This window comes from Pocillopora verrucosa, chromosome 3 (assembly GCF_036669915.1).
Source record: "Pocillopora verrucosa isolate sample1 chromosome 3, ASM3666991v2, whole genome shotgun sequence".
NCBI lineage: Eukaryota > Metazoa > Cnidaria > Anthozoa > Scleractinia > Pocilloporidae > Pocillopora > Pocillopora verrucosa.
The window spans coordinates 12,561,715-12,586,748 of record NC_089314.1 but is presented as its reverse complement, the minus strand read 5'-3'; the positions used below and the strand labels follow the sequence as shown (position 1 = coordinate 12,586,748).

General features: G+C 37.2%; 1 protein-coding gene across 6 annotated transcripts; it reads right to left on the bottom strand.

The window, feature by feature from the left end:
- Positions 1 to 610: 610 nt before the first annotated feature.
- On the bottom strand, positions 611 to 20,399 carry LOC131777303 (death domain-containing ATP nucleosidase). Of its 6 annotated transcripts, none has more exons than XM_066163393.1 (9): positions 20,188 to 20,399; positions 19,821 to 19,934; positions 19,375 to 19,469; positions 19,052 to 19,143; positions 17,120 to 17,189; positions 9,761 to 10,456; positions 8,282 to 8,467; positions 7,547 to 7,615; positions 2,518 to 2,693 (listed from the first exon to the last, which is right to left on the bottom strand). In XM_066163393.1, exons 6-9 carry the CDS (start codon positions 10,425 to 10,427, stop codon positions 2,668 to 2,670), a joined length of 948 nt encoding a protein of 315 aa, XP_066019490.1. In that variant the 5' UTR covers positions 10,428 to 10,456; positions 17,120 to 17,189; positions 19,052 to 19,143; positions 19,375 to 19,469; positions 19,821 to 19,934; positions 20,188 to 20,399; the 3' UTR covers positions 2,518 to 2,667. The 6 variants fall into 6 exon arrangements, with proteins under 6 accessions (XP_066019488.1, XP_066019490.1, XP_066019493.1 ...); XM_066163396.1 differs by having other exon boundaries at positions 19,052 to 19,140; XM_066163394.1 differs by having other exon boundaries at positions 19,821 to 19,875.
- Between the last annotated feature and the right edge of the window lie 4,635 nt (positions 20,400 to 25,034).

The following is a 25,034-nucleotide window of genomic DNA, read 5'->3' as shown; positions in this document are numbered from 1 at the left end:
ACTCTTACAAAAATGTTTTGTAAGAATAAAAACAGCAAAACAAATTACAGCAATAAGTCATGAAAATAGAGCAAAAAACTGAAAAAAAGCAGCAACAACAATCATGAAAAAAGAAAGATTAATTAGGTGTTGAATTTGTTTGTCTAAGGCATGAAATTTCTACTAAAAGTATTGTCAACAAAAAGTCTCTGACAGCGTTTGAGGCAACTGAGCTTGACTGTTCCAAGGTTTTCTAACAAAGGCAACCAATAATGTAGGTTAGGGAAGTAAGATAACAATGTAATTATTGTTAATTATTGTGAAAGTTGGCAATTTCCATTTAACATAACTGACAGCTGGTTCATGAGAAAATCCATATTAATGTAAAGATTTACTAAAACTTAGTTTGAGTAATAAATTTCATGATCTTTAAGTTATAAACATGTACATGTATGTATATCTCTTGCTAAGTTTTGTATACCATACCTTTTATTGAGCCAAAGTTTTAAGCCTCTGAAATTACTCTTTTTCTTAAAACCTTCACATTCAAGGTATTGAGAATTTCTTAGAATTTATGTGGACCTCAGGGTATTAAAATTGCCTCAAATTCAATTGCCAGAAATTCCCAAGAGTTCCACACTTCTTAAATTATAGGTAGTTTGTAAAGCTGAGAATTCCTAGGAATTCCTAGGGATTCCAAGTCCTCACAAAACTGGAGTCTTCCTTTCCCAGAAATTCCCAGTAATTCCAAGCTTTTTAAATCAGAGTTAATTTGCATAGTTGGGAATTTTTGAGAATTCCTAGGAATTCCTAGGAATTCCCAGAAATTCCCAGAAAACTGGGAATTCAGTTTGCAAGGGTCATTTGCATAATTGGGAATTTTTGAGAATTCCTAGGAATTCCTAGGAATTCCCAGAAAACTGGGAATTCAGTTCGCAAGGGTGACGGCAAAACAAGCTTAAAACGGTAGAGAACACCGGAAACCACGACGGACACACAAGATGTGAGTAAGTTCTGATGATTTTACTTGTGAAATGTTCATACTTCGAAATATTTATCGAAGCGAATCGACCATGTTTCTTTCCCCATACTTTTCCTTAAAACGGTTCTCTCCGTAACTTAACACCGAGTCACACAATGCGTGACGCTTTCATGAATTAATCGTTTGCTGTTTCTCGATACACGTGAGCTTGGGACGCCTGTGATAAAACATAATGGTCCGATTGGTTCGTCGTGATGACCTTCGCTAACATCACAGGGCTCAAAAGTGTTCCCTTTTTTCTAATTTGATATAATTAATTTAGTGCATTTCTACAATTGCAAAACGGAACACTTAAAAACAGAACTTATCACTGAGAAATCAGCCTTAAAGGCTTAATATGTAAAAATCAGGAGATAGAGTCAGTGTCTTACAATGTGCAACGTACAGCCACATTAGAACATGTCACCTGAGGAACAATTCCAGCTTCTCAAATAAGAAAGATATAATATAACAATGACTTAACTGTAACTCACTCGACAAATTTGAGAGTACAACCATACAATACTGTATTAAATTATTTTACCATTCAGAGTTAGGGAAATACTTGTCAAACACAGTCTCCCTCTTTCCATCAAACTCAACTGACTTTTGAAAGCTCTGATGACTGAATGTCAACCACAATGCAATATTTACATTAATCACAAATGGCATGTTTAGAAATTTAGGCAGGCAGAAGCCCATCCCAATTAACAAACAGCTAAATTCATTCACAGCATCTTGAATACCATGAAAATAAGAAAAATATTAGTTATGGTTTTGCTCTTTGCCACATTGAAATACTGGTATCTATGATTTCCTGAAGAATGGCTGCATTGAGGACTTCTTACATTTATATCAAAAGAAATGACAGTCAGCCTAATGAATTAATTCATTGCCAAGGCAGCACATGACCATTAGCCAACTAAACTAAAAAATGACAAAAAATACCTCAGTCTCTAGCTCAGTGACATGAAAACCAAATTTTGAAGCCCAAAGCTGTAAATCAAAACTACAACCAACAATTTTGGACATCGAAAAATAACCTAAAATATATCCAAATCCAACAATCAATTTCAAGGATGAGACACTCTGACTCCAGATGAACATCCCACATGTTCTTAGTGATGTTGTGGAAGGGAGTTACCATGTTGGTGAGGGTACCAATTTACCTAAGCTGAGTGACTCTAAAAATATATTTCCTTATCTTTTGTCCAACAGTCGATTGTTTGTTCATTTGATCACAACACTGAAGTCTCCTACCATTGGTCAAAAACCAACCAAACCAACCAAACCAAACAATCATCTTGAAATGTGCTTTGTTTAATCAGGTTTCCTAAACTTGTTTTCAAATTTTGTTCAACACAATGACTACAACTTAGGTATTGACTTCTCTAACTGGGCAGATCTGAAGGAATTCTATCAATGGATGGACTGGTCTGGCCTGACAGTTCTGACCAATGGTAAATTTCCTTAGTTTCAGGTGGTCTACTGAGTCAGTCCTAGTCAGTTAAGTTTCCAGGCAGGACCCAGGCTCCTCCTTGTCACCTGAGGTAGTAACTGACCCAGGCTCCTCCTCCTCACCTGAGTCAGTAACTGACCCAGGATCTGACTCTTCTTCTGATTCCCACCAATAATCACTCCAGTACTCATCTGTTGGCCATTCTTCTTCAGGTTTGACATTCCCTTTGTGATCCTGTCATAAATCACAAACCAACAATCAACATCATCTTGTCAAACAACATACACCTGTACTCCAACTTGTTTACCCTGGTTACTTTTTATATGAAGAAAAATTATGCGATGAGTATGTTTGACTGGGTCAATTCAAAACAACTTTTATATTAAGGAACGTTCCTTGTAAGCAAACATCACAAGGCTCACCAAAATTTAGATATATTCCAATTACATCCATGGCGGGGCCTATATTGATTATGTTATTAGAGAAATATCCAAGTGACCACCTCTCCTAGAGTCTCATAGGTACTTGACCTGACAAGCCCATGCAGAGAATACAAGTAAAGGTAACCTTTTAAGGAAAAGAAGAAAGTGAGAACGAGGAACTGCTGATGTCTCCTCTTGAAAGGTTATGAATATTTACTTAGTGGCTCATCCACAGCTAGTACTCATTTTCAAACATGGGAAACTGCAAAGGTGGACATTATTTGTGAGCATTTCAAGTGCTGCAATATTTTTGTAGTTCAGCAGCTCATCAGCTTAGCAGTCTGCTTAGTAAGTTAATATGAAAAATGTAAAGACATCACCAGTTAGGGAAAGTTTGATTCAGACAGATGTAACCTTCATTATTATTTTTACACAGGCTGATTAACAAGAAATTCTCTGGATAGAGTAGGATAAAAACATGTTTGAAAAAAGTAACTGCAAACCATTGACATTAGAGAATCTCTGCCGGCAAAATTTGAACCAGTATCTCTCTTACAGTGGTAGCATTCTTTCTCTACTAATTTTCAAGTGGAAGCCCTTGGACATTTCTTTTCTAATCGACAATGTTCCTGGTGACTTCTGGTTAGGACCAGAGGAAGAAAAGGAAAATCTGTGTAAAAGGAAGTTTAAGGGAAAAAATTCTGCTGTGCCTTTACAGCATTTTTTTAAAACCTAAATGATATAGCAAACCACTGAGTTAATCAATCAAATAAATTTTACAGATTTATGCTAACCTTCCTTCTACAAAACTCCCAAATACTATTCCAGAAGCTCTTTCTAAGGGAATACTCAGGTATTAAAATTTTTTTCTCAGAGCGTCCAGAAACACACCACATTTCCTTTGAAGTTTAGCTTTTCCTCCATCAGAGAGAAGCTTCAGCTTTAAAGTATGACATTGTTTAACAACTCCTAAGAGCTGTAAATAAAACAAAGTGAAAAAACTAGGGTCTCAAATCATTTCTTACAGACAGATGCTCAGTTCATGGTAAGTGCAAGCAATTGTTTACTCCCTCCATTCTGTTGCCCTTACGGAAATCAAGACCATTTTCCGAAGGAAAAGAATAGCTAAACGAATAAACAAAAGTCGAAAACCAGTCCTAGCAGATTTCCTAAATTTTAAGACAAGTTTAGAAAGTAGCTCCTTGACCTCTTCCAAACACTGACATTAACATTCTGCCATTAATATCTGAAAACACGCGGCCGTCCTCACATTCAAGCGCACAGAGTGGAACGCATTTACTTTCATTTTACTTTATTTTCTACTTTTTTCTCTGGTCCTAATTATAAAAGGAATAGATTTATCGAGGTTAATGGGATGAATTAGGAATGGAGTGTATCCAGTTTCTGTGTTTCCACTGTAGACACACAAAATGATATTGTTTAAGACACTCAAAAACACACTTCACACTTCAGACTTCACCCCTTCTCAAACGTAAACAAAAATACTTAAATTGGCTCTCTCATCTTAACTGAAAAAAAATGACTGGCTTTGCTTCCAAGTTTAACAAATTAAATGGTAGCAAGTGTCTCTTGTGGCTTGGAGATAAATACATCGCAATTGCAAAACAACACCACAGGAAATTGAACAGAATCTATAAGAATTATGACTACATTTGTGCAAACTAAGATCACAAAACTTACATGGTATTGCGTGTCCAACAAGATGTTACTCTGACGTACAGCTGCACTCAATTCATTCACTTGTTGCTTTGTCATTTTAACATCAGAAAGCTTCAGCCTCTCCAGGTGAGGAACACGGCTGAGATGTTGAGTAAGAACACTTACTCCTTCACCAAGAGGGTTCTCTGACAAGTCGAGGTGTTCCAGGCCAGGAGCCTGGTGCAGAGATTTGGCGATGACAGCGGCAGGTTTGGCCATTAAATTGATATTAGAAAGTGTTAATGTGCCAAGTCTGTCATTGAAGATAATACGAGACACCATGGTCTCTGTCAACTGAGCATCAATGATTTCAGAGGGTTTACCAAAAATAAGTATCCATCGCAGAGCAGTGAAAAGTGGTAAGAAATCAGCCAGCATCTTTATCTCTTGCCTTTCTGCTTGGCAAATAGAGATCCGCTTCACACAGGAAAGGCTCTGAGGAGTAGGACCAGTGATGCTATCAGTGTTCTGAGTCAAACTCGAAGCTGTTTCGCTGTCGTGTTCATTTAACGGATCAACAAGACGCGTCACCTGAGTAGACTCTGCTGTTGGCGAAATGAGCTCTCGCAGCATTTCAGTCGGAAAAGTGTTACCATTTCCTACTTTGTATATTTCAGTAACATAAAGGACGATTTTTCTCTCTCTCTTCAAAAATAACTCGCCCAAATAACCACGCGGGAACTTCTTCAATAAATCTGCAGCTTTCTTTTCGCCCGAACAGCTCAAAAATACTGCATTTGTGTCCTCCGCTATAGTGATCAAGTCTCGATAGCTTTTCCCTAAATTGTCGTAGTCAGAGAAAAAGATAAAGTCGGGTATCATGCCAGATTTCAGCAAATGTTCATTTGCAGTAATGTTCAGCCTGTTAAAATCAAGATACAAAAAAACATCTCCGGTGCAAGAGGGAAATACTGAGTAGAGATCCCGCCTCTTCTCGGCCGAACAACAAACGTAGCTATGCGAGATAAGCTCAAGATAAAGATCTTCATATTGAGACCGTTCTTCATCCTCCAGAAGCAGCTCAATGAAATCACATTCCGACACAGATTCCTTTCTTCCAACAGACCCCACATGATGGAAAACTGCGCACGCGGCTTCTGTTGACAGCTCACAGGCAAATCTCAGAACTTCTTTCATATTTTGGATCTTTTCAAATGATTCAACTTTGGAAAGGCTAGGCGTACTTTCTTCTTTATTCGACAACACTTCCTCATTAATGTGCCAGGCTGCAAGGAACTCCTGTACGGATTTATGAATGAAATAGGCCCCTTTCTCAGGATTGAGACTCGTAAGATTGACAATCTGGAAAAGCCCAACTTCACTTAATTTTTCCAAACTTCTTGAAATATTGCCGGGGAGTTTGCTGCAGCGTACGTAAAGACGGTCTTGCAGAAGTGCTTCAAAGGCAGCCTTTCCAAGATTACTAAGGTCTTCTCTGGCTTCTGTTGAGGTCATTTTCTGAAATGGCATAGACTGGTGACTTCCACCTTTGTGATCCAGCATGGTGTGAATGAATTGTGTGAATATGTCGGCCCGTGATTTTGGCAGTCCTTCGTGACGTTTCTCTTTCCACAAACTACACAGCATCAGTAAGAGGAGAGGTATTTCTGCCATGTCAACGAGATCTTTTTCTTCCAGGTAGAGCCTAAACTCGTTAAGATCTTCTTCACCTGCCATAAATTTTCTCGCAAAGGTTTCTTTTCGTTTCCAGCTTTTGAAACCTTGAATTTCTAACTGAACGTGGCTGGGGCCTCTTAACTCGTCACATTTAAGTTGACGCGTGGTGACAATAACGTGACAATCTCTTAGTTGCTCACCCTTCCAAATTTCAAGGATGGGTGAGTGTTCTTCTGCAAAGCTGTACTCATCGTAGCCATCCAAAATAAGAAGCACTTTATCTTGATTGTTAGTTATGTAATCATAGAGACTATCAACTGAGATCGGACCATCACTGGCCAGCAATTTAGACGCACGTAAAACGTCGCGGATGTTTCCCACGTCACACACATCTCTCAACTTAATCAGAAGCAAAATGCAAAAGTTCATTAGGATTTCTTTTAAGGCTTTCGACCAATCATATGCAGCCTTCTTACAAAACGTACTCTTGCCAATTCCTGGCCGACCATAAACAAGCATTCGTGTTGGTTTGCGGTCATATTCATCTTCCTTGAACATGTCGGTGTAGTCTTCAAGTTTATCTTGAGTCATTCCGCTGGGTTTCCTGTCATCTTTGACCCAAGACAAAGGTGTGTAGATCTTCTCGATCTGAATGGAAGAGCTCTCGTCCCATGGAACGATTTTCACCTTCCTGAAGGTTTCATAATGAGACTTAAGCTGCTCTTGACACTTCTCAACATTCAACGGTTTTAAGAAAAATTAAAAAAAAGGAATTTAACTTTTATTGAAGGAATAACTATGCACACGATGCCAAGTTTCTAACATCACACGAACTCAAGTACAGCTTTCTCGGCATGAAAGGATTAAGATAATTAACCCCTGCCACCGCCCCCTTTCCCCCTCCCCCCCCCAATCCCGGAAAAAAAAACCCACCCACACTCTGTTCCTTTATTTTTCCCTTTGTCGGTAGCTCTTTTGAAAGTGGAGGGAAGATTAAATTTCCAGCATTTATTTTATCATGGATCAATAACGTTGGGAAAGGAAGCGGCCAAAGTAAAAACAAAAAACTTCATGAATTTTTATTTCGTAAAATTTTGCGCAGTACTTTTTCTTGAACAAAAATGACAAATTGGTAGAAGAAAAGGGAAAGGAAAGAAGTATGACTGTCTTGTCACGAGAGTGAGACAAAGGAACAATTTTGAGTCCTCACCAGGAATAGAACCTAACACCTTCAGATTCTGCGATCGGACACTCTACCGCTATAAGTATAATATAAGTTATTAAAACGAAAGCTTAGTATGAAATTTCTTCACTTGATAATTATAATACCTGCTAGCCTTCTTCGTTTATTTTCTGAAGGATCATCACTTTTAAAACTCTCCTCTCCCGTCGAATTGTCTGCAAAAAATAAAAGAAATTTATACTATTATGAGAATTAAAATACACTTCACTAAATTTGTGAAATGGGTAACAAGCAGGAGTCGAAACAAGTGCTGATTGAAGATGAAAATCTCGTGTGAGCCCGCACACGGAATTAAAGAGAAAAGGAAATTTATCTGACTTGAAGAATTGAAATTCATTGGGAGGGAATAAAAGCTACGATTTAGATCTCGTCAATGTTTTAAACTGGTCAGTAACAGTGATGTATTTCGCAGAAAGGTAAATAAAGAAAATTTGGGGTCATCTTACTGCGCAAGAGTCTGGAGAGTAGTTGATAAGCGTGTTTAATAAACGATTTGTAATACCTATGATCAAAGACGAAAGATAAAAGATTTAATTTAAGACTAATGAAATACAAAGGCAACGCAGTACATTATCCATGACCTCAAAATTGAAATTAGAACTACTTAAGTGAATTTGTACATTTCTCAGTTTTTCTTATCAGCAGTGCGATTGAAAAACAAAGAATGCCTATGTTTATCAGTTTTCTGATGTAAATTTAATTCCACTGTTGGCCTTCATGTTCTCATCAGCAGATAACGATATTCTACACCGAGGAAAAAAAGCAAGTTAGAAGACCTCTTGGAAGACGCAACCAAAGCTGTTACAAATGTGTACACGTACCTCCGTAATGAGGCCAGTCTCCAAACACAAAAGAGTTACTCAGTATGTTGGATACAACAGAAGCTGCCATAACACAAGCAAAAGTCTTCCACGAATCGTTTGTAGATGCAACGCCATGTACAAAACCACAAACACCTTTAACAACAAGCCACTCCATCTTCATGTCATGAGCTGCTGCAAACAAGCCTTAGGTAGAAAAATGAATAAAAAAAAGCAATAAAAATCGGAATGGATTTAAACAATGATATTATAGGGAAATAGTTACGATTGATTTGAGTAAAAGAGGCTTCGTTTTTCTGCAGATAGCCCTATTTGTTTTCCTTTGCTACTGGAAGTCTTTAAGAGATGTGTTTTTCTGCAGGTATATAAATTAGCACCACTCTTCATTAAGAGTATAATGAATTGGGCGGGGTACCTTTTTAGTCAGAAGCGGTATATCAGAGAGTAAGGATTTGGAATTCAGGAAAGGGTTTCCTCGAAAAAAAGTATTGAGTACCTCGCCTCCAACAAGAACCTGGCTTAATAGTCTAGCAACTAGGAGCTTTGAACAGTTCAAGAGATGAGGCTTGAAGATATGACAAGCTGGAGGGCACAGTATAATCAGTAAAGATTACCATTGTACACCTGTGCCGACCACTCCCCCTACAAAAATAGTTAAGTTCTTACCCTCCTCCTGGTTTAATAGTTTAGCAACCAGCCTCCTGTAGTTCAGAGGTAAAGCTTAAGAACATCAAAGTGGGGCACAGTGTAATCAGTAAAGATTACCATTGTACACCTGTGCCGACCACTCCCCCTACAAAAATAGTTAAGTTCCTACCCTCCTCCTAGTTTAATAGTTTAGCAACCAGCCTCCTGTAGTTCAGAGGTAAAGCTTAAGAACATCAAAGTGGAGGGTATACTGCAAAAATCATTATCATTGTACACTTGTGGTGATCACTCCCCATACAAAAAGAATTCCTAACTTTCTCTCCTCCTCCAGAAACCTGGCCTTACAGAGTGGTGACCAGAAGCTCCCCTCTAGTCCTGTGGCTCAGTGGCAAAGATTGAGAACATCAATTTGCGGGTAGAGTGTAATACACATTATGTTTGAAAACCTCTGGGACTACTCATAATTTATTTCTTGCTTGCAGTGTGCCTTTGTAAGTGACTGGGAATAATCATCTTTATGGTAATACTTTGGTTACTGGGTAACTGAGATGAGATAAAAAAGTTATATTATAAAGAAATGAACAATGATTCCATCTAAATTCACTTGTGCCAATCAGTGCTTGGGCCCAAAGCACACACATGAAAAAGAGTTTAAATAGAGTTAATTGACCGTTTTGTGTAATTGGGTTTGGTCAGCTCTGTGTGAGTGATCCTGGTAACATGAAGTCACACTGAACATGAGAAATACATGTAGTTCTTTTTATGGCAAAACAGTTTTCAGCACAGTGATCACAGATGCCAAGCAAGAGTAACCCTGAGAGTAATTCTCACCTTTTCCTTCCATATCAACTGCAATTGCCCCAGGGTGTGATTGACATTGCTGTTCAGCACCAATCAGATCAGAGCAACTCAAAATCTCTCCATCACAATGTACTTTGACTTCTCGTGCTTCTGGATTTTCTAATGGTGCCTCCCATCCATCAGCTGCACTTCTAACAAGGTTACCAACATCCCTACTCACTGGGGTTTTGTGGAAATCTGTTGTAAGCTTTGAGGATATCACCACATCTCCTAGCTGGGCTTTGTTAGGATTCAAACTGTGGCAGAAACCAACCAAAAAAGTAGCCTTGGGTCTCAGGAGTGTGACAGCACTTTTAGCTGCAGTTTGAGAACCTCCAGGATCTGAAGATTCTTTAGAACACCTCACTAGGGCAACTTTCAGTGACCCACCTTCCTCTTCACCCATCTTTCCAAAATACACACATCCAATGGATTTCTCATAGCTTTTAAAGGAATCTCTCAGGTAATGATAACAAGCCAAGAACTCGCAATCCTCCACAGTCAAGAGCAGAATATCAACTGCAGGATAGTCCTTGCCCCAAAGTTTGATCTTCTTTGGCAGATCTCTTGTCTTCTTCAGTGTAATACTCAGAGGTGGAGGGTCATCACTGCAAACCACAGAGCTGCTGCACTTGTCATCACTAGGTTCTGCCATCATAACAAACTGGATCTGTGTTCAAAGTTTTCCTAGAAGTGAACAAATGAAATTAGAAACTAATTCAAAAATAGATCAACATAAATTATTTGTAAACACATGTTTGCTTGTAAGCATGTCACATATCTGAAAGGTGATCAAAGTGTGGCCATGGCAAATGCTGATATATTGTATGACTATCAAGCCTAAACCATACCTGGTACTTAGCATTGAAAGTAAGAACAGAGGAGACAAGTGTCTTAGAAAACTGTGGTGCTGCTTCAGTGGGAGAGTATAGAAGGGTAATTAAGTATTACCACCTGAGGTGATAATGTCAATTGGCCACTGTAAAGAGTTTTAAAGCTGATGTTTCGAGCATTAGCACTTTGTCAGTTGCTCTAACAAACAGTATTACATTTCAAGAACGCCTTTGCTGCTGGGACCTCCATGTTGACAACCTAATAACCAAAGCAAGCACTTGACTGTATATATTGAGGGTTTGCAAGTTTTACAGCAATTCTCAGAATCAACTCAACAAGTTATTTGACTCCCTCATCTTATCCCTCTTTGTGTATAGCCTGGAAGTCTGGGGATTTACAAAATCATCACCACAATAAAACCATTAACATCAAGATCTGTTTGTTGCCAAAACAGTCAAGAATACCAAGGAAAATGGGGTATGAATTCCAACTTCCCCAGATAAGAAATGGAGTATTAAAAAACTTATCAATGAACAGATGTCTTTTTAAACTTGTGTGATCATATTTTGTTATGTTTGATTATTCCCTTTTATCTCTTTTTATATCATGTTATAGATATTAAATTGTTTCTATTTTTATGATTTTGCCTGTAAAGACTCACTTCTGTTGAGTCTGATTTTTTCAATAAAGACTTAATCATCATCATCATTATCATGAAGTATGCTCCATATTTCAATCTCTACCAATACAAAGTGTTCATTGATATTTAATTATAGACCACAGTAAGAGTAATTAAGTATTCTAACCATTACAGCAGTATTTCTTCCTCAGATGTGTAAAAATTTTAAAATGCAGATATCACCAGAACTTTGAAAAGTTAGCAACACATGCAAAACCGCAATGTGTGGTTTATAAACAGTTATCAGTAAGGTGTTGATGAAACCATAGAAAATCAGGTTTCAAGGTAGAATTCAAAGTTATGGCTGCCCCAATCAAATTTTTTTCCCAACCGTTTAGGTACCAGTATTGTATTCTCAAAACAAATTAGGTCATTGGTCTCCAGAGACATTTTAGTTGCCAGGCACAAAATAACACTACATATGTAAAGGCTAAGGCTAAAATTTAATTCAGATCAAGACAAGTAATTACTGTTTTGTCAAATCTAAGCAGTGTGTAGTGGGTGCTTCAGAAAAAATGTGTAACCAGCAAAAAATGCCAGCCACTCAAGTGCTTCTGAGGAACAATGATTCATTTGGATGAACATTAGTTGATTACATTTACTGCCCCCTTTGTACTACTTTGCTTTGTTTAATTTTTGTTTTTACCTCAGCGCTGTTTTGAAAATAGATTTTGAAATGTCAAAATGTACATGGATTTTGAACAGTAAAGTTAGTTACTTTAAGGAAGCCCTTCTTATAGCCCTTGCAAACTGAATTCCCAGTTTTCTGGGAATTCCTAGGAATTCCTAGGAATTCCTAGGAATTCTCAAAAATTCCCAATTATGCAAATGACCCTTGCAAACTGAATTCCCAGTTTTCTGGGAATTTCTGGGAATTCCTAGGAATTCCTAGGAATTCTCAAAAATTCCCAACTATGCAAATTAACTCTGATTTAAAAAGCTTGGAATTACTGGGAATTTCTGGGAAAGGAAGACTCCAGTTTTGTGAGGAATTGGAATCCCTAGGAATTCCTAGGAATTCTCAGCTTTACAAACTACCTATAATTTAAGAAGTGTGGAACTCTTGGGAATTTCTGGGAATTGAATTTGAGGCAATTTTAGTACCCTGAGGTCCACATAAATTCTAAGAAATTCTCAATACCTTGAATGTGAAGGTTTTAAGAAAAAGAGTAATTTCAGAGGCTTAAAACTTTGGCTCAATAAAGGGTATGCTCTACAAAACTTACCAAGAGATATACATACATGTACATGTTTATAACTTAAAGATCATGAAATCTATTACTCAAACTAAGTTTTAGTAAATCTTTACATTAATATGGATTTTCTCATGAACCAGCTGTCAGTTATGTTAAATGGAAATTGCCAACTTCCACAATAATTAACAATAATTATATTGTTATCTTACTTCCCTAACCTACATTACTGGTTGCCTTTGTAAGAAAACCTTGGAACAGTCAAGCTCAGTTGCCTCAAACGCTGTCAGAGACTTTTTGTTGACAATACTTTTAGTAGAAATTTCATGCCTTAGACAAACAAATTCAATGCCTAATTAATCTTTCTTTTTTCATGATTGTTGTTGCTGCTTTTTTTCAGTTTTTTGCTCTATTTTCATGACTAATTGCTGTAATTTGTTTTGCTGTTTTTATTCTTACAAAACATTTTTGTAAGAGTTCCAATACTTGTGGATCATCCACACACTTTGCAAACATTTGGCATGCAGACAAGATAGAGGTAGTCAATGTACCCTTTGAGGAAAAACACCTTTTATATGACGTCTTCAATTTACTTTATTTGAAACTCTGATCTGAAAATATTTGTCAACAAGACTTGTTAGTAGTGAGAAGTACCAACCAAGTTTCCTTTCATAACTTAATTTCTTAAATGTCCCAATCACTGGATCTCCCAAAAAAATATTACATCTTTTTATTTTTGGTGCAAATTACAAGTCCTTCTTTATATAAAAATGAAAAGTGCTAGTCATACTTCAATAATAACAGCTCTTAAGTTTACTTGTTGTTCTTCTCTGTCTGTCAGCTATCAACAAAATTGTTTTATACTTCGGGCAGTGCATAACTATTTGTGGACCAGAGTTCCAACGCACCTCTGTAATCGCATATAGCTACTCCTGTCTCTTGTACAAATGTTTCTCCTTTGTAAGACGCACTCTACTCTGTTGTCAATACTGCTTTAAGTTCAGTGGAAACGACTGACTGAGGAATCGAGATGGCGGTGTTGGAACGTGTTGCTGAACGCTTGCTACGGTCAAGCTTTGTAGATTTAGGTACTGGTACACTGGGATCATCTATGTATCTCTTACACTTCCGAATGTGGTATCCTTCTTTTATAAATATGAGGGTAATAGACGATTTGTAGTCGCATTCAAAACTGTGATTGGCTTGTGTTACTTCTCACCTTTGCCATTAACACAACTCAAGTGAGTTTCGAGTCTTTGTTTCCTCGACAACTTTCGGCCACAAATCGTGCATTTGTAATACGATCGATTCTTGTCGATTATTTCTACATAGAGTGAGCTCACATCTTTATTTATATCACCAAGCTATCCATCTTCTAGAAGCAGAGAACCGGTCGGAGAAGTCAGAATACAGTTGGGCGCTTCTCTTAACACTGCAATCGGCAAGCCAGCGGATTCACTTTGCTAGCCAATGACAAGTCCTAAAAGATCCACGTGATCATGCCCGTGATCGGAAACAAAGAAGACTCCATTTGGCGCTCATCTTTGAATGTACTTTTCATCGGTTGATCGCTTTTCTCAACTGTTTTGCTTAATATAACATTTCTAAAGATAGCTTTTATTGTGGTTCAATGGGAAAACGAGAATAGCGTGAGTGTTGTAAAAGAGAAGAAAGTCGTTGGCGCCGTGGAGTTAAAAGAAGGGACAACAGTTGACATATGGACCGGTACAAACAAGGGTCGAGTGGCCATCTGCAAAGCTACGATTTGAAAGTTTGTGGTGAGTAAAAATTGCGATATTCGTTGTGATCAAAATCTTATAAAAGAATAGATGTAGCGGGTTGAATTAAGCTTACATAACGCTCGGCGCAACTGAAACTAGAATAATTCTGAGAATCGAATCGGTCACTTGCATGCCGCAGTTTCTTAAGCTTATGCTTTACAATGAAATAAACCTATCAGTAAGGTTTCAAGATTCCTCTAGTCACGTTTGGGAACATTCAAGATTCATAACAAACCTTAGTTCATAAAGAAGCCCTCCTTGGTAAAAACAAAATAATGTATTCAGCCCTTTTTTAGTAAAATCCATGAGAGAAATGTACTAACTCCATAACAGAGATTTCTCAATTTGAGAATCCAATGAATGCCCTTTTCCTCATAGCCATCTTAAAAGCCTGGTCTGAGCTTTAAACATACATATTTTAATGTATTATTTTTTTTCAAATTCAGATGTCAAGGAATCCAGATACAAAATGGTCAAGGTTCTTGTTGACAACCTCATTCAAGGCCGACTCATTGTGAGCCCAGGAAAAAAAATACAAACAGTACAAACAGCAGCTAAGTTTGCAGTTTAGGATAACTTCATTCTAATTTATTGTTACAGTTACAACAAGATTTTAATCAAAAAATCAATTTTATTTGTCTGTAATTAGCCCCTTCACTCCCAAGAATATAACTATATAAATATAACTTAAGATATTGTATTTTATGGAAAAGAATCAACAGATTTTATTCACAATTTGTGTCAAACCAAATTTAATGATTGATTAGAACTATTTTATATGAATAGCTGTAATTGAGGATTAATCCGTATGAAGTTTTCAAGAAAAGAAAAATAAATCAAATTCCATCCTAATATTACCACACATTGATGTTAATAATTAATCAAAAATATTTTACATGTAAGCCTTAATTAAGCTTCTAAATAAATTTCATTGAATACTTGAATTTTAGCTGGTTTTTTTTAATTTTAAGTATTTATTTTATATCATTAGCCTCAAATTTTTGCTTAAAATTCCCAGTAATTCTTAAGCATTCCTAAAAATTCCCAGAAATTCCCAGAAATTCCCAGAAATTCCTAGGAATTTTTTAGATTTACAGCTTTTCAGGGAAAGTCATTGGTTCTCTGAGTTGGAATTCCTAGGAATTCCTAGGAATTCCAAGTCCTGTTGGCTATAAACTTGGAATTTCTGGGAATTTCTAGGAATTTCTAGGTTTTTAGAACCAGAGTTGTTATGGTTGGGAATTCCTAGGAATTCCTAGGAATTCCAAAAGCCATTTCGCAAGGGAGGGATAACCTCAGGGGCCTCTCTTTCAAATACTGTACAGTTGTGTTTGTATCGAGTTATTATTGTTACAATTTTTAAAATTATTATTCCATATAACTCTTTTAAAAATAGTGTAAGAAGTATATTGTTTTGTAACTCCTGTAAGATTCATAATATAAGATTAAGATTCCTGTAGGTTAGCTTAAGAAGGAGGAAAAATTCATAATTTATGGCTTAAATTTTACTTACTGCAGGACATTCATTCCATTTTTCTTTATTCTTAAAAAAATGACATGGAGAGAAAGGGTGGGCTTGTTAATTCTGGACCACCAGGTCCTATCTTGGGTTGCACTCAGATTGGATTTCCACAAAAGTTAATAAATAACCTCAAGGTCCTTAGACTTTGTGTGACAATGAATTGAGGGTTGTAACAAACCCTAAGATGAAATTTATTACCAAAAGCTAACACCCAAATGTGCATAAAACCAAGATAAGCCACTTGTATCCTTTTTTTCAAATTGCCTCTCATTCAGATGTTTTACTCTGCTATCTGACATAGACTTTGCTATTGCCATCTGTCTGCTTCTATGAAATCCAATAAGACCCCTAATTTTTCTTATCTTTTGCCTTCATCAAATAACTGCGTATACAGGTATGGACCTCAACAGAAACATTTTATTCTATACCCTGTGATGGTCTATGAATTAGCAAAGTTACAGTTTGTGGAATGTTAACTTTGATCCCAGTTAAAACATAGGTTTATGAATAAAGACAATTTTTAATGACTTGAGTGCTGGTCAATTAACTGTACTTGTCAATAATAAAATTTGAGACTAGATTTGCAAACTTAAAGATGAATGCAAGAGATGCTGAAAGAAGTGCTCTTAGGTCCTACATGTCAGGTCTTACAAGTATAGCTTTTGGTGACCTTAGGCTGGCCTGGATACAGCCACAAATTTAGTCAGACCATGCTGGTCAGGTTTATTTGATCAGCCAATTAAATTAACTCAGTTGTTTCTGGTCACTTAAACAGTCAATCCATGCTGTTTCCTTCCCCTAAATCATTGAAGCAATTTATAAATATTTATTTTATTTGATAAAAGAATAACATGCATTGTCAATGGCATTAAGGTATTAATAAAGAATTTCAAAGATTTGATCATATCTGAGAAAACAATATAGTGTCAATGATATTATGATTGGTACATTACTGAAAGTTATTTATGATTAAGTAAACTGTTAACAGTTGTTACTCTTTTTGATAAAACTTAACCCTATGACCCCTAAGAGTGACTAGCATCTAATTTCTCCTCATAATATCACTCCTAAATCACACATTAAGCTCACAAGAATAAAGGAAATGATGACCAGCTAAAGAGGCTCTTGATTATTGAACAAATTCTCTTCATCTGCACCCTAGGAAATGTATAGAGAACAGTATGGAGAATACAGAGACTGATGTTATGGTGTAAAGGGTTCATGTTGGAGCAATTATCCCACTCAAAACAAAACAGACCCACAATTATAAAATAACCAACATTGGGAACTTGCAATGTTATATCCACTTTAGGTCACTTCTTAAGACATTATAAAACTCACCCATGCTGCCACAATTTAGTTATTCCTGTATTCAGAAAACTTAGATGCTGTTGCCTTTTTCAACAGTTTCCTGTTGGAAATAAAAATAATTTTAACACATCATTTGGCACAGAAAACATGCTTGATAATCCTTAAGATTTTACATCATAAACCACCTTGCCAAATTTGTGTTTCTTCATAAATTTTTCCTCAGATGTCAAGGTTCTTAACATAATTATATGTAATCTGTGCTTGAATAGTTTCTTTAAATATCAATCATTGTCATTTCCAGGTAATTGGTACAAGTTGTACCTCCAGGTGATATTCCCAAATTTATATAATCATGAAATTTGATACAGCAAGTCTTAGTAGTTAAAAAACTTAAACCAAATATAAAAAGCAAATGTACATGCTTTGTGTTTGTATTAATTTACGACTGTCAACAATTTAATATCAAAATTACTGACAAGAAATTAGACTGATCTCATTTAGACATATTAGTTTTGCTTTTAGTTCAATTTCAGTATGTTGAGATCAATCTGAGTAATGATCCTTGTCAGCCTGCTTTAAATCTGTCCAGAGAAAAACATTCATTTTTAGAGTATTGAGTATTGGAGTGCTGAGCTTTAAAAATAAAGTACTAAAATAAAGTGCTTTGCCCCCAGTTATTATAAATTCTTCTAAAGAGCTGCAGAGGCAGCTCTTTAGAATAATAAAGCTATGACTGATGTATATTGACAATCTTATACACTGCATGGTATTTCAAACTTCAATTCTCAACTTTATTTTGCAGTAAAAAAATTTAAAGCTTATTGTAATGACATTTCAGTGATCATTTTGAACAACTATGAAGTATCTAAAGCATAGCCACCATAAACTATATATCAATGGAAAGGTTATGAAATGCACTATTTGGCAAAATTTATTTTGTATAAGCTTGATCTAATTGTAAACCAAATGAGGCACGAGAACTAGAAATGGACAATGTTTCTTTAAGTGAATTAATTGCATATAAAACCTCTGGACAACTTCCATCCTGATGGGTTGGTCTTCAAAACCATGTGGGGATTTTTCAATATTCTTATTGGATGCTTTGCAACTTGTCTGTCAAATTTGCTGTTCAAAATTTTACCAATACTCTTATAATGTTGCAGGTCATTGTGGAGATACATTTCTCCAGTTTTTTTTGGGTTGGTATCTTGGGAGTCTTTGAACCTAATTTTAAGGCAATTGGGAAAGTTTATATACCTTACTAATTTGTTCAAAGAAGACACATTTGCGTAAAAACAAAGGAGGTATTTTTTACTTCCAAATTTTTCCCAACAATTTACATCTTTGGGTGATTACCTGTCAAGATATGTCAACACTCTGAAAAGCGTGAAATACCTATGCCAATACAATTAAACAGAAGCATCCTGCAGAGTCTTGGGAGACTCAGCAGTGAAGATTGCCTAAAACCATAAACCTTTATCCAATTCAGTGAGATTCTTTCACCAATCCATCTCAAATTTCTTAACCTTTTTTTTACTTTCACCCATGGACTCTTCTCCTTTTTATCTTTCTCCATTTACATTCTAGTTTTAAAGATCTCCATGTGCAACCAAAATTAAGAGATGTTTGTGCAATTAAAATTCAAGGACCAGGATGTTTTGCCACAAGAAACCTTCCTGTAGTCATTTATGTAATGACATGTTACAAATGGTTCTTCAACTTGGCCCATTCAAAAATACTTTTGTGTAAATAACTTGTGCACGTTTCAATATTTTACCAATTTTTTCTTGGAAACTATTGTTAAAGTCATTATGCTTAGTTTGACAAGAAAAAAAAAAAAAAGGCCCTTGAAGGTCTACCATATCTTTAACTTCATGCACTGCTTTTTGCTGCTGCAGATTTCCTCTTAATTCAAAAGGAGACAAGGGAGTTACATGTGGAATTATAGTTTTAATGCATTACCTTCTGTCCTCTTAATTTACACTTAGACTTCTGTATTTGTTGTTCCACTTAGATGAAGACCCTGGTCAAAGTCTTACTAATTTCTTCTGCTTCTACGGCAAAACAGGAATGAAATTCATGTCACCATCTTTCCACATTGTCCTAAACACATTACCTCAAGCTGCGAGTTACATTGCCCCCAAGTGTAATTATGTCACCCTTGGAGTGGCCCTGTTGCCCCCAGCTGTTATATAGCCTGAAGTAATTCATTATCAATAACAATACCATTAATATTTATTTTATAATGCACTAACTGACAAAAAAAGTATATTGAGTTAATTTACCTTCTAAGACTTGATGGCTGATCCTCATGAAGCTGTTTGTAGTATGTTTTAGTTTCCCCTTTGGTAACTGATGTAATATTGGAAATTAAGTTTATCTGAAATAAAAGGTTTGCATTAATATATGCTAAATTACTGAACAATGAAACCTCACTATCACAAGTTGATTATTTCACCTCATTCTCAGTCCACTTAATTTACACGAGTTTTGTTTATTAGCTTGGGTTGGTGCTAGTTTTTTGTCAATTTGTCCTGATCAAGCAGAAGAGTTTATAACAAGGGCAGTAAGTGAAGCAAATCATTTTGTATTTTTGATCCATGCATTGTGAGTTTAATCCAATAATGGTAACTTAATTTAGAATGTTTTGACCATTTAGAAGTCATAAAAAACTTGATTAAATCAGCTGGAGTGGCAGTAAACAGCTCATTTTAGAGGCTGTTCATCTTACCTGCTTTGACTAATTTTCTTTAATCCAGTTGTTGCTATCAGAAAATCACTTCAACCTTCAATTGAAAAGTATAATAACAAACTGATCAGAGAGTTGGAGGACAACGTTGTTACCCTGTAAAGAGGGGAAAAATTAGGAGTGTTTAATCAACAAGATAAAAAACAGATTGAAACTGTCTTAAAATTAGTTATAAACAGTGCTTAGCTTGTGAACGTGATTTATTTCAAGATATCACGAAGAAAATCTTGCTATCGCGTTAAAAAACGAGGAGCTTACAATGGCCGATAAGACTTATATGAGTTAAAGAAATGAGATATTAATTTTTAATCAACATTAATTAAAGATTAACAGGTAAAGACTAGCTCACCTTGATATTCGCGTCTCCGGTCGATCAACGCGGAAGTGAAGATCGTCGATGTTGCTGTAACTAATCCAAATTTCCCACCAAACACGAGTCAACATTATACTTATATCATTTTCGATGCATTGGTTTATCTTTAAAATTCCAAGAAAGTCTAATTACTCTTAAAAGTCTGAACAAGCACGACGATTAGTGCTTTTCTACGCACGTGTTCTGGAATGTGCTTAGCAAAGCATCACTACTCACCGGGATCTTTTTCGAGGAAACTGGGGAGAAGCGATGTTCATGTGACTAGCAAACAATTTTCAAGTCACGCGATCCACTTTTCGCGGTGGGGGTGGGGGAATGATTTTCTGAAAGTTAACGCTTCTCAAAAGAAAGCTTGATTGCCGACCGAGTTTTTCATCATAATGATAAAATATCTGGTTCGACAGATCGAAAGCAACTGCGATGCCACAGTCGCCATATCGGAACTTGTATGCAGAAGGGGCAAACTCAATCAAGCATTCAACACAGCGAAAAACACTTGATAAAGTTCTGTCACCAGCGTAATTTCTTACAGTCGGTGATATATATATATATATATATATATATATATATATGTATGTATGTATGTATGTAAGATTTTACGCTAGTTACTAACGGCGTAATTTCTTCCAGTCGGTGATATATAATGTAAATTTACGCCAGTAATATAATTTAATTATACATTAATTTATTATAATTAATCTACCGACTGGGTTAGTGGCGTAAAATCTTACAGTATATAGACTGTGTTAGTCGCATATTACGACTTTATATATATTCCCCTGTCACCAGAACGAGTGGACTCAATGGACTCGACAACGGTGGACTTCACCTTCATTTTAGAGGTAATTAACGAACAGTATTTTAACAATTTTCAAACGCATTTAGATTGAAATGATGTTCTATCCTCGATTGCCGTGCCCAGTGAGAGTGATAAATACAGCATTAGAAGCTTATGAGTACCAAATTATTGGGGTGTACACTTCACCAAAAGTTTACCTTGTCAGCGCGGTCTGAAACTAGCCTTTCTTAATTTCATTAACTCGACTACTCACATAGACGAGCTTAGGATATAATTCCTGGTGACACAATCGCGAATGGCAGGGGAGGGGTATGTTTTTATGTTAAAATAAAATAAATAAATAAAAAAAAACTCAATAAATTTTTTCATTTGGAAAGACCTACAAATGGATGTCCTAGAAAAGCTCTGCTTGGATATTCGAAGGTCTAAATCAAAACCGGTTGTAGTAGTCACGTGGTATAGGCTACCAGACGCTAATATTGGTATCTTTTCGCATTTCGAACCTCGGCAGTGAAAATGTTGAGTATTTGGTAATGGGAGATCTTAGCTGTAACGGACTTCTACCCGATATAACAAAAATACACTCAGGCTGATGAGTATTGCTTATGTTTATATACTCCATCAACTCATCTCAGAACCAACTAGACCTTGTGAGCAGGGTAACTGAGATACCTGGATGGTATTTGATCCTTGGAATCAAGTGTAGTGATACTACGGGTGTCGGACTAGTATACTGAAATAGTGAGCTCAAGTCTGGCCAAAGGCATACACCTATTTAAAAACGGGTGTCTACAAAACGAAGACCGAAGACCGAAGACCGAAAAACGAAGACCCTAATTTTTTTGCCCGAATAAGGCACGGACAGTTAAAAAACTAACCCAAAGCGTTCCTCAGCACAAACCGATGTGAAATTAACAGGGGTCTTCGTTTTGTAGAAAAGCCCCCCTAAATCTACAAAACGAAGACCGAAGACCGAAAAACGAAGACCGAAAAACGAAGACCGAAAAACGAAGACCCTAATTTTTTTGCCCGAATAAGGCACGGACAGTTAAAAAACTAACCCAAAGCGTTCCTCAGCACAAACCGATGTGAAATTAACAGGGGTCTTCGTTTTGTAGAAAAGCCCCCCTAAATCTACAAAACGAAGACCGAAAAACGAAGACCGAAAAACGAAGACCCTAATTTTTTTGCCCGAATAAGGCACGGACAGTTAAAAAACTAACCCAAAGCGTTCCTCAGCACAAACCGATGTGAAATTAACAGGGGTCTTCGTTTTGTAGAAAAGCCCCCCTAAATCTACAAAACGAAGACCCTTACTAAAACGCTTTGCCAGACCCCTGGGAAGGAAGAATCTATTATACGTTGCCGATTTCAACCGCGCACGACAAAAAGGGGTGCATCAGTTGTCTAGACTGATGCGGTTTTAAATCGCAAAGGAGGCCAGCTTAGGGGGTGCAGGAGTTGTACAGCATTAAAGTATTTTTGTAACACGAGGTATTTCACAATTTCTAGCTGATCTTAAGCTTCCCATTATGTAGTAATTTTACAGCATGTAGGTAATATTCAGTACTCTGCTTAATACTAGGAAAGTTACTAGAGATAGTAGCATTCACAATGAGAAATGGCAAAAAACATCAGTGCAAAATCAATGTGCGTCTAAAAAAGGATTAATTTTGTAATTTCTTGTTCGAAACTAAAGCAATTATGTTTAAAATGTCGAATTTTGGGAACAGTTGACGCATCAAAATTTCCGCAAGCAATGCATCAACAGCATAGAGTAAATCTCCTTTCCAAAATTTGCAAAACCTGAGAGGGGTGGCATCCAACCCTTTCTCCCGCCATTTACAAAACCCTGAGGGGGTGGCGTGCAACCCCCTCTCCCCCACACATACACACATAATTACACAATTCACGTCGGAGGGTCCGAGGCGTCTGGATATTTCGCATCGAAATATCAGGAATTACAACGCTCTTAAAGCCGTCAAAAAGTCGTTATATCATCTGCAGAGCAAGATAAAGGTTTCTACTCCATGAGAATTTATGTTAATGCGACTAAATTTAAAGAAAAACCTTGGGGGTCTATCAAACCTGCCCCCTCTCCCCCCCCCCCCCCCCCACCAAGTGCACCGGATAGTAGTTTGCTTGTATGAAAAATGTTTGTATGGCTGATAATTCTTGCTATATTTTTAAGAAAAACATTCGTATAAAAAGTATAATTCCAATCGTATAAAAAGTACAAGATTACCCGTGGAATGTTTACTATGAATATAGTGAACATGCACATGCAAACTATCAATCAATCTTTGTTTGCTCGGATGTGCTCAACCCCGATGCATATACAGTGGGACCTACCCTAGATAAAAAGGAAAATTTAATCGAAGGTTAGCCCAAACTCGTTTGCAAGATAACTTTTGTGGGAGTCTCGAAGACTTTCTTTGACGTCACTGGGAATGCTAATGTAATCGGCAGTGAAGTATGGAAATCTTGTTAGCAGGCACTTCATCGAGGCATAATAATATCGGACTGTCTCCCGTTGAGATGGCCTGCAATTCGACCAATCTCCATTGAAAGGATACATCAATCGCTCTTTGTGAGAGAAGATTACATCAAACGGAATGACCTTCTTTCTATGACAAAAATCGAGATGACACGATTTGCACCTCTTCACACTTTCCACGAGAAACACCAACTCAAATGGATTTTCATTGTGGTGTATCTCGGAGTACAAAGGCCCTGTTTGCGCAGATGCACTCGAGCTTGGCTGTGCCTTGCCCCTCGCAGGTCGATAGCCATACTTGTTCCTTCCACCCTTCTTTCCCGCCGTTGCTTTTTGGACATCGTGCTCCGCAAGAGCCGTTCTTTTACGAACTTGACCTGATTTACTCCTGACGAAATTTAGATGTTCCGTCAGAATTGCTTTGGAGGCGGCTACAGCTAGGGAATGCTTGCAGATTTTATCATACTTATACCTTCCACAAACACAAGTTGCATGATCCCTGTAGACAGAGACCTGCACTGTTCCATTCTTGGCCCCTGTACTTGCAACTTCAAATTGAACTACTCCCTCGGTTTGCAGACTTGCTTTTCTCTGGATGGCAGTGGGGTGGTTCAGTAGATAAAGAACTTCTTTTTCTAATGTTTTTGCACTTTCGTTAGAATAGCCATGACGGTCGACCAGTTCGGTTACGATGTCATCTCCTAAGGGCCTAAATTCTGCGTCAATATCAATGGTTTCCAACTCCGGCCACGGCACATCTTTCTGGTTGTATACATCTTGCAGGGACAGCTTTTGAACCCCCAGAACGTACGTTTCCCTCATCTTTGGCGTCCACTCGAACCAGATATCCGCTGGCACTTGCAAATAACTTGCATGGTCCGCGAGGATGTAATCATCACTCAGCCCTGCGATTGCTGAGTGTAGCTCTTCCATCTGGTGGGCATGCGCAACCTCGAACACATTCTTCGTAAACTGGAACTTGTTCAGCTGTGATACACATGGATTTCCCTTTAGGTACGTTTCTTTTGCAGCTCGCATGACGTTATTCATGGATTCCGAATTATTCGTATAACAACGCACTGGTTTGCCGTTGTCTCCCACCACCATTCCAGCTTCATTGCGAATACTTGCCACCATGTGGCTAACCATCATCTCGAACCGTTCGTTGAGATACGACCAAAACTTAGGCCTAAACGTCTCGTCTTTCCTCTTGAGCACCTCCCTCTCTCTTTTTTCAATTGCAGTCTTTGCAGAGTCCAAGCGTTTTCGCAGATCCTCTCTGTCAGCTGCACCTAGAATGCCGTCCTCTTTTTCAGGAACCCCAAAGACGCGTTGCATGAAGAAACGTTGTTCTTTTGCTTCCCGAATTCCAATGGCTCTCAGCTTTTCTTTGCAGTTAGTTTCAAAATGTTTGAAACAACGTAAACTTCTTGTGTTTTTCAGCTCGTCTTCAAAGGCTCTAGAAAGGGCTTCCTCGCCATCAGTTATGAAACCTTTAGCTTTTGACAGCGCCTTGCATTTTGCAGC